Raw genomic sequence first — 13,284 nt, 5'->3', positions numbered from 1 at the left:
ATTACTATTGTTCTGAATATAGTGTTTATTTTGGTAATTGTTTGTGGACAACTGTTCCTCCCACTGTGATCATTCGCCCCTTTTTTCCCTGTCTCCTCCAAAGGCAACATTTAGCAATACTGGCAGGCAATCGCATAGCAAATGCGTACCATCTTTAAAAATCTCTTGGGTGGCCATAAGTCAGCTGCAACTTGCCAGCACTTTACAAACAACTGGAGTCCTGTTTAATTTTACCCCTTAAAACAGGAATGTCAGAGCCGCTTTGTGTTCACTGTCTGTCTATAGTTGTATGTGCATTCATAAATAAACATAGCCACATGCATATTAATCAGTTTATCAATTATTTCATTAAAACTCAGTCTGCTAAGGTTCATTTGATCAGGAAACGAGAATATAAGTGTGAGGCTGTTGTGGCACAAATGTAGAGACAGTTTCTGTCTGTGTTGGTCACAGTAGAAGAACAAGAATTGGGTCCAGCAGCACCTTGAAGGCCAACTAGATATCTAGGGTATGAGCTTTCGAGAGTCAGAGCTCCCTTCTTCAGATCCATTTAGAAGTGGAACTATGTAGGATTTGTAGAAAAGAGCCAGCCGCACCTACAAGACTAACGTTTGTGGTAGGGTAGTGAGCTTTCCTGAGTCGCAATTCCCTTCTTCAGATGTAAGTCCATCTGTCTTTATATCTTGGAGAGTGAGATATAAAGACAGACGGACTCACATTCTAGCTGTATCTAAAGAAGTGAGCTGTGATTCACGAAAGCTCATACCCCGACTACATGTTTTGTTCGCCTTATAGGTGCGACTGGACGCTTGCTCTTTTCTCCAGCTACAGACAGACCCGCACGGCTGCCCATCTTGATCTATGTAGGATTGGATCCAGGCAGAGGGTGGGAGGGGTTTTTTAAAACAATGGTGGAAGGTATAATCATACTGGAATTAGCTTGCTAGAACTGGGGTATGGCTAACGGTAGCACCCCACTCCTATTGCAAAATTAATTCTTAGCTCTTCTGGTGTGTGCGTGTGTGTCTGTGTGTGTGAGAGAGAGAAAGAGAGAGAGATTTTGTGTAGGATATTCTCTTCTTCCTCCTCCCTCTCCCAAGAAGAGGAGGAGGAAGAGATCCCCTTGAAGGAAAATACTCCACTCCAGTCCTCACCCTCTCCCAATGGCCCACTTTGGAGCGCCTTCCGTTAGCTGCTGCCGTCCCTTCCACACAGAGGCAACGAGGAGGATCGGCGGGGCGAAAGCGAGAGATCCCAGCGGCTCCCCCTGACTGAAGCAGGCGGAGAGGGGGAGAGAGAAAGAGCGCCGGGCGCCGCCGGAACGCCACCGGCCGTCCTCCCCGTTGAGAAAGCCGCACGCCCTCTTCGCACGACTCGCCTGCGAGCCCGGGGAGCGCGGAGCGAGGCGACCGAGAGACGGCGGCTTCCCAGCCACGGGAGCCCCGGCCATCCCGCGGAATCGCAGGCGGGCAACTGCGGAGGAGACCGCCCCGGCGAGCTCTCCGGGCAGGGCGCGGAGGGGAGACAGACCACCATGACTCCGGAGCAGGCGAGGGCTGAGCGGGGGGCGAAGCGGGAGGACCTGGCCCGCTGACCGGGGCAGAGAGCGGAGGATGGCCGCGCTGCGCCGCGGGCGCTCCGCGATGGGCTTTCTCGTGAGTCAAGAGCAGCTGCTGTTCCTGCTCTGCGCAAACTTCATCCCTGGTAAGTTTCACAGCCGGGCGTGTCAATTTCCCTTTCCCACCCACGCGCCAGCCCCGCACTTTCTCTCTCTGCAGCCGTCGCATTTTCTCCCTAAAACCATGGCCCTTTCTTACTCCATGAGCCTCACAAAAGGCTCCCTGGAAAAACCTAGCTACAGTGTTTTTTTATCCCACACGGTCCTTTTTATCATCGCAATGCCCCCTTTAAATTGGCAAGGCTGGAGAGAAAGAAGGGGCAGCCGGTAGGCGAACTGGCAGCGGGAGGACTCGAACTTGCCGTTCCTTGAGCCTAGCCTGAGGGCTGGACGCTGAATCTCCGGTCTCTCTCTTCCGCAGGAGCTGTAGTAGTTACTCAGCAGTAAAGACAAGGTAGCCTGCTCATAGTAAGAGGTTCTCTTACTGCAAAACAGGTCGGAGGAGAAAGTGTCCTGTCCCTTTTGTATAGGCTTAACGCGTGGAAATGGGCAATGAAGTTTTTCAAGGCATGGAGGTGAATAAGATCTCCTGGTAAATAACTTCCCGCTAAACCTCTATTAAAGGGACAGGACTTTTTTCTCCAGGTGGTTGGCAACCCTACATCCAAGGAGCTCTGGGTAGTGTATTCTCGAGTTTTCCTTAACTTTATCCTCACAGGAGGCACCTTAAAATAAACAAGAGCCCTGGCGCCCCTTTTAACTACTAACAAGATTGTATTCCAACATAACCTTCCTATTTGAAACTATCTCTGCTAGACTAGAGTTTATCCTTGCTAGTCTTTGAGGCGGCACTGAAACTGTTTGTTTTTTCTGCACCACCCTAGCATGGACTCCTGTGGAATTTAGTGGAAGAGAAAGCGATCTCTTCCAAAATCACCTAAAAGGTGTCATGGCTGAGCAAAGACCTGAAACTAGATCATCCCATCCATCACGCTGCATTCTCTGTGCCACAATGGCTCTCCAAATGTATTCATTATATGCACTTTCACAACAACCCTGTGGGGTAGGCTAGGCAGAAACCTAATGATTTGCTTGAGGGCATTTGACAAAGATCAAATGATATAATGATGCAGGAGTTTCATTATATATATTTTGCCCCTATAAGAGAGCCAGTTTGGTGTAGTGGTTAAGAGCGCAGGACACTGATCTGGAGAGCCGGGTTTGATTCCCCACTCCACCACTTGAAGCCAGCAGAGTGACCTTGGGTCAGTCACAGCTTCTTGGAGCTCTCTCAGCCCCACCCACCTCACAGGGAGTTTTGTTGTGGGGATAATAATGACATACTTTGTAAACCACTCTGAGTGGGCATTAAGTTGTCCTGAAGGGCAGTACATAAATCAAATGTTGTTATAATTATTTTATTATAATGCAGCGTTGGGGAGGGAATGAATTGGAGCTATCGTACTGGGGAAGATTTTTTAAAAAAACTTCTTTCCATGTTGCTTCCTCAGTTAGGCCATTTCCACACGTCCCCCCCTCCTGAAAAATGGTGCAAAACTTATGGAATGGTGCACCTTCATAGCGCAATTTTCCATCATGAATTCACTTCGTGGCGCATTTTCTGACATCGTCGCACCACAAAGCAAAGTCATGTCGGGAAATCGCGCCATGAAGGCACATCGTTCTGTAAATTTTGCGCCATTTTTCGGGAGGGGGAGAAGACGTGTGGAAATGATCTTAGAAATTTTCAGTTGGGGAAACGGCATGGGGAAATGGCACTTTCCCCAGCACCATACCCCCTCCCCCAGCTGTTTTTAGAGACCAACTTCCATGTCCCAACAGAGTTACAAGCGCGGGATTTCAGGGCCATGTGGAGTTTGCCACGAGCTTCACAGCTGTGCAGTGACTTTAACAAGTTTCTTCAGGGCCCCAGTCTGCCCACTATACCCCAGTGCTACATTCCAGCAGTTTGCTTTTGCTTAGTTCAATTTCAGCTCCACACCAACATAAAAGCAAAGTCAGATTTGGAGGTTGCCTGCCTGCCTGCCCGCCCGCCCGCCTGCCTACCTTCTCCTGACTGCTTTGCTGCTCTGCTCTCATCCTGTATTAATGTTCTAGAAATGTGGGAAGAATCTTCTTATCCTCCAGCCCTCTGATCCTCATCTAGGGAGCATTACAAAGTGTCTACTTTTTTAAGGACGTGACCATTTTTTTTTTAGCAAAGAGTGCAGTAGCACCTTTAATCAACTTTATTGTAGTGTAAGTTTTCAAGAGCCACAGCTCTCTTCGTCATGCATCTGACAAAGAGAGCTGTGGCTCTCAAAAGCTTACACTACAATAAAGTTGGTTAGTCCTAAAGGTGCTACTGGACTCTTTGCTATTTTGCTGCTGTAGGCTAACATGGCTAACTCCTCTGGATCTATGACTATTTTTTTTGTCACCCTATGCATACACAAAGTTGTCAGGGAAGACTGTTTCCTCTAGTGCCCCAAGCATGTGCAGAGTACTCTGTCATCTTTGCTACTGAATGACCAGAACCAGCTATTGCATTATTGGAATAGGCTGTTGTATGTAAAGCTTTCTAGCTAGGAGGGAGGCAGTGGTCAGTGTCTGTGCCATCATCCCTTATAGAGACCTGGAGTAGTGTATGGGCTGCGTGTGATCTGTCAGCTGGAATGCCTAACTCCTCCATGAACTCACTAGGTGGCCTTAAGCAAGCCCACAGTTCAGCTTCAACCCTTTCCTTCCCATCTGCAACATGGGGGAAATAATATTGGCCTACCATTCAGGGATGTTGTGAAGATTTCTCTGAATATTAGAAATCCTTCAGAAGTACATCGGAATGGATGCTAGATAAAAATGCCAAATTCATGACTGTATCGATTAACATTAAATGCATGTTTGGCTTTACTGTGCCAGTGGCAGGTCGTATTTTCAGAAGTTTAAGTGTTGGAATGCTGAAAGCTGGCTCAGTTTGAAATACTTGCTCTCTATTCTGATTGCCAAGGCTTCTCTCATTCTTATCTATTCTCTAAGCTTCTCATCTTTCTCTCTCCCCCCCACCCCTCCCTCTGTAATGGTATATTAAAGTGTTCCTGTAGCTGAACTTCTGGCTGCTAACATCTCCTCCACTAATGCTGTGTGTGTGTACGTGTTAAATATAATCCAAAACAGCCAAAGCTGATGTGCCGGCTGCAGCGTAAGAGCCCTCCTGATAACTGTCTGTGATCCTTTGTTTCCCCTGGAGTAGTTGTCCTGCCCTTAATCTGATTGCTTCTCTAGTGTAAAATCATAGCTTGGTGAATTTACAAGCTTTCTTGCCTTTGCATGCAGGCTGTAGACAGTTGAGCCTTTTCCTTGGTGCAAGGCAGTCAGGTTATATTTATTTTTTCCCCACCAACTAAACCAAGAAACTCTCTGACCTGGATGGCCCAGGTGAGCCTGATCTCGTCAGATCTCAGAAGCTAAGCAGGGTCAGCCTTGGTTAATAATTGGGTGGGGGGCCTCCAACGAAGATCAGGGTTGCAGAGGCAGGCAATGGCAAACCACCTCTGATAGTCTCTTACCATGAAAATCCCGCCAGGGGTTGCCATAAGTCAGCAATGACTTGAGGACACCACACACACACAGACCAAGAAACACCCTGGAGAGTTTCCTTAATGTGCCTGCTACTTCCAAACTTTTCAAGTCTTCCCTAAAACGGCAAGGTCTGCTTCATTGTCACTCCAAAGTTGATGCTCTGCCGGGTAGGAATCCATAAAGGAGCGAATGGATGAGCGCCCTTTCCAAAGAATTCTGCCAGTACTAATAGATTATCTTAAAATACTCACTCTTATCTGGTATAGTGAGCAAATGCTTGACTGCATTGTTGCAGTAAACTTTTGTTTTGCAAATGCTTTTGTTTTGCGAACTTTTGCTTGCTAATGCTTTACTGCATTTGAAAAATGCTTCCTCGGGTTTTTTCTGTGCATGCCCACAAAGTTCTATAAAGTTCTTTAACTAGCAGCACAATCTTAAGCAAACTGATGCCCTTCTAAGCCCATGGAAGTCAATGGGTTTAGAAGGGTGTAACTCTGTTTAGAATTGCATTATATGACCCTCATTTTACAGGTAGAGGACTGAGATGAAGGAACAGAGTTATCTGGAAGATCGAATCATGGCAAGATTTATGATTCAGATCTCATATTGCCGGATCCTAAGTGTATTTACTCAGGAAGAAGAAAAAAAAGACATACTTTGCTAAAGGATTCCTGCCTACTTAGCCAGTAAAGATCGTATGCACTATTATTAAAAACCCTCAGCCATGCCGAGGCAGAAAGATATCTCCTCTGGTCTCAGACCTCCGTTTTCCTCAAGCCATTTATTTACTCGGGTAATTATACCCCTCTTTTCTTCCTAACGGGGACCCAAGGCAGCTTATATCTTCTGTTCTTATCCTCTTAAGGACCCTCTGAGGAAGGTTAAATAATAGTAACCACGGTCAGGGCTTATTTTCAGCAGGAACGCAGTGGAACGGAGTTCCGGAACCTCTTGAAAAAGGTCGCATGGCTAGTGGCCCCGCCCCCTGATCTCCAGACAGAGGGGAGTTTAGATTGCCCTCCACACTGCTGAGCAGCGCGGACGGCAATCTAAACTCCCCTCTGTATGGAGATCAGGGGCGGGGCCACCAGCCATGTGACCGTTTTCAAGGAGGGCAACCCACTGAGTTCCACCATCTCTTTTCCCAGAAAAAAAGCCCAGACTGCAGTTATATACTGCTCTTCTAGACAGATTACTGTCCCACTCAGAGCGGCGAACAAAGTCAATGTAAGAGCGACTAGCCCGAAGTTATCCAGGAAGCTTCAACGGCTGATTAGAGATTTGAACCTGAGTTTTCCCGATCTCATCCCAGCACTTTAAATACTATACTAGGCCGGCTGATCTTTGTTCTCCCTCTATCAGAATCTCTCTACGCAAGACATCTTACACAGAGACCCTCAAGTGAAAGATCTTACGCTTGTTCTCCCATTGTGGATACACATGCTCTGCTAGGGAGGCGGACAGTGCAATCCTAAACAGAGTTCCTTCTGTCTAAACCCATTGATTTCAGTGGGTCTAGACTGGAGTAATTTTGCTTAGGATTGCCCTGATAGTACCCTTGAATATAAGACCATACAAAATGTAAGTCACTTGATTATTGCTCTGTAAGATGTCTTGTGTAGAGCGACTCTCAATCTATCACTCTTTAGCCCACCCTTCCTCCCAGACACTCACAGCACTGTATATAGTTCTCCCTTCTCCATTAAGTTATCACAACAACCCTGTAAGGTTGGCTAATCTGAGCGAGCAAGAGTAGTCCAAGGTCCCAATGAGTGGTCCCAAGTGGCAGAATTCCCTGACGTTCATATTCAAGTGGTATTTTCCTCCCGATGTTCCTTTTCTTGACATGTTTCTGTAAGAAATATATTTTTTTTAAAACCAACCTATACTTTCATAAAAACCACGATGGTGCTAATAGCGTTTAGGACTGCATCCTCTTTAGGCCTGATTCAAGTGTCTCCTGGCCCAGCGTTTTTAAGATTGTCAAACATGCACACCCCTGGACATGCATTTAATGAACTAACGCAGGCACAAAATGGCAGATGCCTATCTTGTAATCTGCCATCTCTCAAAAAATTTCCCCAACTGGATTCTCAGAATCCACCTTTCTCCTAAAAATTGACCCCAAGGAAGAGTTGAAGTTAGGAAAGTGGCAACAGTTCTAGATCCAAACCCCATGTTGGCTCCTCTGTGTACTGTCTGCATGATTAGATCTCAGAGATACTTTTGTCTTTTTTTTTTGAAATTTTTTTTATTGGGTTAGGATCAATTATTTTCACATTACAATCAATTCTCCCATTTCCCAATTTCTAACCCCCTCCCTTTCCCCCCCTTTTTGTTGACTTCCAACAGTTTTCCAACCCTTTGTCCCTTTTCCCTTACTCCTTTTATATTCCTCTATCTAACAAATATATATTCTCCCTTTATTCTAAGCAATAATTCTTTAACTGTTTTTGATACTCTGTACCCTAACTTTGAGTCCCTTTTTCCATGTTGGATAAACAATTTATCCCCTTTTTCATAATTTCAAATATTTCTATAGATCATAAACCATATAAACCATACATTCATATAAGTCAACCAATTTAACTTATGCTCTATGTGTTACTCATTCTACATATCTTCTTCTTTCTGCTTTAGTTATATTTAATTACATTAATGTTTTTGTTCCCCTTCAATTATAAATCTATATAACTATCATCATATAATATCAATCAATTTGACTCATGTATATCTTCAGATAAACTTATTCAGTTTGGTACATTATACAAATTTTACCAACAATAATATTAATTAGTCAGTCCTTATGATTAATCCTTATAGTTAGTTATTTTCTATCAATATTCTATATATTATTCTACATATAATCTAATGACATAACTGCTCAGAAATTTTCATTTACCTCTTCGCCCCCCCGGTAAAGTCACCCCCCTCTGCGTTTTATTTATCTCAGAGATACTTTTGTCAATGTGGTTGTTTACTGGCTCTAACTGCAGCTTTATGTGAAGCTGTCCACATGCTTGGGGTTTTGTGCAGGCCGTCAGGCACCACTGGGACAAGCAAATTCTGTTTCTAGTAGGTGTTAGATAGAGACCTTTAGATTATGATTCAGGTGAGAGTTCAAATGTCTAAACACTTTTCCTCATGAAAAAAAACACTCCTTGCTTGAAGAAACCTAGCATGTTGGGGAAAGAAATTTCAACTTAGTTTTTTTCTTGATGTATCAGTTTTTGCGTGGAACAACGCCCCCTCCTCCCCATTCAGACTTCCACTTGCCATTTTATATGGCACAGTCCAGGAAGGGGGCCATTATGTGTCATATGGTTGCCAACCTCCAGGTGGTGGCTGGAGATCTCCTGGAATTACAAGTAATCTCCAGGTGAGAGAGATCAGTTCTCCTTGGAAAGTGGACTCTATGGAATTATACCCAGCTGAGATCCTTCGCCTCCTCAAACCCTACCCTCTCCAGATTCCACCCCCCAAATCTCCTGAAATTTCCCAACACAAAGCTGGGAACCGGATGTGTGATATGAATCACACCTTAACAGAGAGTATTAAGATAAACGGTTCTCCTCTCAAAAGCTATCTGTATCTTCTCAACTTTGGGGGGATGTCCAGTTGGCTCATGTCTTCCCAAGGACTATTTTACCTATGCAAATTAATAATAATATTTTATTTATATACTGCTCTTCAGGACAACTTAACACCTACTCAGAATGGTCTACAAAGTGTGTTATTATTATCCTCACAACAATCACCCTGTGAGATGGGTGAGGCTGACAGAGCTCTGACAAGTTGTGACAGAGTGGGGAATCAAGAAGTGCAGAATCAAACCTGGCTCTCCAGATTAGAGTCCTGCCGCTCTTAACCACTGTATCAAACTGATGACTCAGTGTTGACTTCCAAATGTGAATGAGCCATTGAAGATTACTACTCACCAAGAAGAGACAAAAAAGGGTTGATTCACACATGCATATTTCCTTGCCCAATGACTGCAGCACCAAGTTGCATATGTGTATGAGTCGTTATGAACTTGATCCTAGAGGAACAATTCTCAGCAATTGTAACAATGCTTTGGAATGGAATCAGTTAGCTGAGTATATGATGGATCTTTAAGGAACCTGCGAGACATGCATGTGTGAACCAGCCGTAGGTTCATGACGGACTAGAAATTTCCGCTTCTGCCTTCCAGTTCAAGACCAACACATGCCATTTTTCATTCTTCAGTGCCTTCTGTCTTCTCCACAGCACTCAGCCACATCGAAACACGGGCCCACGCAGAGGAACGGCTCCTGAAGAAACTCTTCTCTGGATACAACAAGTGGTCCCGGCCAGTAGCTAATATTTCAGACGTGGTCATTGTGCGTTTTGGATTGTCCATTGCACAGCTCATAGACGTGGTGAGTAGAGCTGGTGCATATTAGCTATGCTTGGGGGTGAGGGGGAGTGCAGAGAAACTATTGCTGTTGTTCTACCAAAGCTGAATTTATATGCAGGAAAAGAATCTTACCAAATTGAAAACTCTCAAAATCACAGTTTCAAATGGGTCAGTACAGGACTTGACAACTTTTCTTTGACACTTGGAGAAGGGTTGCCAGTTCAGGGTTGGGAAATTTCTGGGACTTTGGGGGGTAGAACCTGGGCTGGGCAGAATTTGAGGAAGAGAAGGACCTCGGTGGGGTTTAATGCCATAGAATTTGCCTTGTGAAGTACCTATGTTCTCCAGGGTAACTAATGTGTCTGGAGATCAGTTCAAATTCCAGGCCATACCTAGAAGTTAGCGATCCTATCTAGCATTCTGACCAAGATTTTTTTTTTTTGTAGCCAGACTCATTTGTGAACATTCAAAGTTTTGTATTTTAATAACCATGTTTTGTTTTCTAGTTGTTGCTGCCATAAAACTGAATGTTAAACTCTTCATAGTCTCATCATAGCTTTAGTAAAATTATGAAAGAGCGTTGTAGCATATAAATAAAAACAGGGTAACCTTAGTTATCATCACTGTAACAGAAAGCTAACTTCTAACTTTAACCTGACTTCTTCCCACTTTCTCAAAATGTAATTATTGCCATAAGAAGCTGATTTTAATTGAATATTGGATACAGTATAGAAAGCAACTGGTTAAAAAATAATTCATTTCCTGCCACGGAATGATGTAAAATTAACATATAAACAAGCATTGATAAAAACTTCATGGACATGAATATTTGTGTCCTATGACAAAATTTTCTCTTGTAAAATGATCAATAAGATTTGAGGATCATTGAGAGACACTGCAATAAAATCATTGCTGAAAATATTCAGTACCACAAAGAAATTTCTAGGCGCCATGGTGACCTTGTACCTGGGATTTGTCAAGCCTTCTTTTTTTTTAACTTTGGAATGCAGTTTGGGAGTAAACAAAAATGTGTTATAATTAAGTGAAGCTTTCAAAGGTGAATGTGGTTGATACAACCCAACAAGTTTTGCAACTTGTGTGGATGGGGGAAGCCAAAAATGGTGTCCCGTGTTTGTCCCTACAGCCAAAAGTACTCAAAAGGCATTGAAACACATTTTATTTATTACAAGGTTTTTTTAGATGGCCTTTCCATATCAGCACAACATGCTCTTCTGGAACCAAAAGTGCAATTAAAATCACAATATAACAATAGTTTTTAAAAAAATAGCAAACAGAACGTAAGGTATGCAACTAACCCTGCCCTTACATTTCACTGTGGCACCTTTCAGACCTGAATAAACAGATTCTATGAAAGTGTCTGCTGGAAGAACACAGCTTTGCACACCTGCTGAAAGTGTGGTTGCTAAGATGCATTGCCCTGATAAGCCGATGCAAGCACAGCTGGCCTGCTCTTGCACAAACGGTTTTTATTGCCTCTGCTTGCGTTTTATATGTAATAAAGTTAGAGCTGGTTTATTAGTAGGGCTTGGAGCCCTACTAATCCTGCCTCGACCACTAAGCCAATCAAGTGACTCCCTCAGTTTCTTGATTTGTAAGGTGGGAAACCTTAGTCATAGGATTGTGGTTGGGTTGCATAAGACAGAGTCCTAAAGGACTTTGAACTTGCCAAAATGCAATAGGCAGGGTTGCTAATGAAATAAGTTGCTTCAAACCAAACTTTGATCACGATGACTTAATACTATTTGTATGTTTGCTGGAATTATTTGTTGGTGAACTAACTTAGCAGAATTGGACTTCCTGGATGGAATTTTGGGTTTTGAGCTGCAGTAAATGATGATCCTTAAGTGTGTGAAAGCAGAAAGGGATCAAAAAGAATGCCAGATGCTTCAGGGAGGCACTGATACTAGAACAGGGGACAGGGTTTAGCTGAGTGTTAAAGCATCTGTTTTGGATGTCAAATGTCCCAGGTTTTTAGATCCTGGCATCTCCAGGCAAACGCTTGGATCCAGCAGTCCACAAATGGAGTCATAAACAGACTTGTGCAAGATCTTGTACAACACCTAAAACTTTCCTCCCTATATATCATCATGCCTAGAAATTGGCCTCACAAGAGTTTGCACATAGCGGTTAAATGGTTGGGTTGTGAATCAGCACTCTGCTGGTTCGACTTCCTCTCCTGCCGTGAGCTCTGCAGGTGGCCTTGGGGAAGCCACTCCTCTGAGCCCCAGCTCCTCAGCTGTATTGTGTGGATAATGATAACACTGTTCACTGCTCTGAGTGGGGCACTAATCTGTCTAGAAGAGCGGTATATAAGCACAATAAGCTTGGCCCCAAACAAGTGGCTACTGCAGTCTATTTCCATGCATTTGCATTTGTGCAAAAATTCTAGCAAAAGTGGGAGTTTTATGCCAGATCCAACCCAAAGAATCTCAAATAGCAAATGTTAGGGAGGATAGGTCAATGCCTTGGAGAGCTGCTAAAGCTCAGGGTAGACAGTACTGAGTTGTGTGTGTATGTGTGTGTTATGTGCCATCAAGTTGCCTCCGACCTATGGTGACCCTATGAATGAAGGACCTCCAAAACATTCCTATTATTAACAGACTTGCTCAGATCCTCCAAACTGGCGGACGTGGCTTCTTTGATGGAGTCAAGCCATCTCGTTTTGGGTCTTCCTCTTTTCCTACTGCCTCCCACTTTTCTTAGCATTATTGACTTTTCCATTATTGTCTTCTCGTGACGTGACCAAAGTACAATAGCCTCAGTTTTGTCATTTCAGCTTCTAGGGAGAATTCAGGCTTGACTTGATCTAGTACCCACATATTTGTCTTTTTGGCTGCCCAGGGTATCCGCAAAACCCTCCTCCAGCACCACATTTCAAATGAATCCATTTTCTTCCTGTGGGCTTTCTTCACTGAGATAGACAGGCCAATATTGTCCCTCTGTAAGGTAGATCCATGTGGTGGACAGTATAAGAATAATGTTGGATGCTCTGGAATGGCATGCGCTTAGTTTTATTGATGTAGCATGTTTTGGTGCCCCACAAGCGGGAGAACCCTTGAAAGAGTTAAAGAACTCATTCCAGATGACTACTCATTTGATCTTTGCACCAGACTGCTCCCTCATGTATTATGTATAGGACCTTGAGTAACCGGAAAGCTAATTGGGAGTAGACTCAGGAGTTGGAGGGAAGAAAAAATGTTGTCATACTCTGTTGAAAAAAACGCCTCAGATGGAATCCGTTTCAGTATAAACAGCGGCCACAATCCGATGCACAGTTAATCACTCTCGAGAATATTGATTTTGGTGAGCTTTAGTGTATGTTGGACTGTTACCAGTCTTTTAAATCTAGAAAGAAAATGTTATAGTAAATGTCAGAATATTGACGTTTGGCAATACTCATTAAGATTTTAGGAGGCCAATGGGAAATGTCAGGAAATGCTAAGAATATTCTGACACTTACTGGGAAATCTCAACGTCTACCACGTGCCTTCTGGTAAGAATACATTTTGCCCTCCTTTTCTAGTAAAAGAATACATTTGCTGTTGTGCAGGCCAGAAATATCCAAAACAAGCATTCTAGCATAAACAAAGCGGGGTGGAGCGTCGCTGGAATCAAGCTTGAAAAGCAGACGGTATGGATGGCCAGGGGATCCTTTCACCAGCTTTGGCTGGTGAGCCAGCTTAGTGTT

The 13,284-nt window shown here is 43.8% G+C and overlaps 1 protein-coding gene across 1 annotated transcript in view; it reads left to right on the top strand.

Moving 5' to 3' along the window:
• Positions 1 to 1,643: 1,643 nt before the first annotated feature.
• Positions 1,644 to 13,284, top strand: part of CHRNA4 (cholinergic receptor nicotinic alpha 4 subunit) — a 106,010-nt gene continuing 94,369 nt past the window's right edge. Inside the window, exons 1-2 of the mRNA XM_054980192.1 lie at positions 1,644 to 1,704; positions 9,446 to 9,597. Of these exons, the coding sequence (XP_054836167.1) occupies positions 1,644 to 1,704; positions 9,446 to 9,597 (213 nt within the window). The remainder of the gene's footprint in view (positions 1,705 to 9,445; positions 9,598 to 13,284) is intronic.

Source organism: Eublepharis macularius, chromosome 5 (assembly GCF_028583425.1).
Source record: "Eublepharis macularius isolate TG4126 chromosome 5, MPM_Emac_v1.0, whole genome shotgun sequence".
Classification (NCBI taxonomy): domain Eukaryota; kingdom Metazoa; phylum Chordata; class Lepidosauria; order Squamata; family Eublepharidae; genus Eublepharis; species Eublepharis macularius.
The sequence above is the reverse complement of the archived record's forward strand: the minus strand, read 5'-3'. Positions and strand labels throughout refer to the sequence as shown.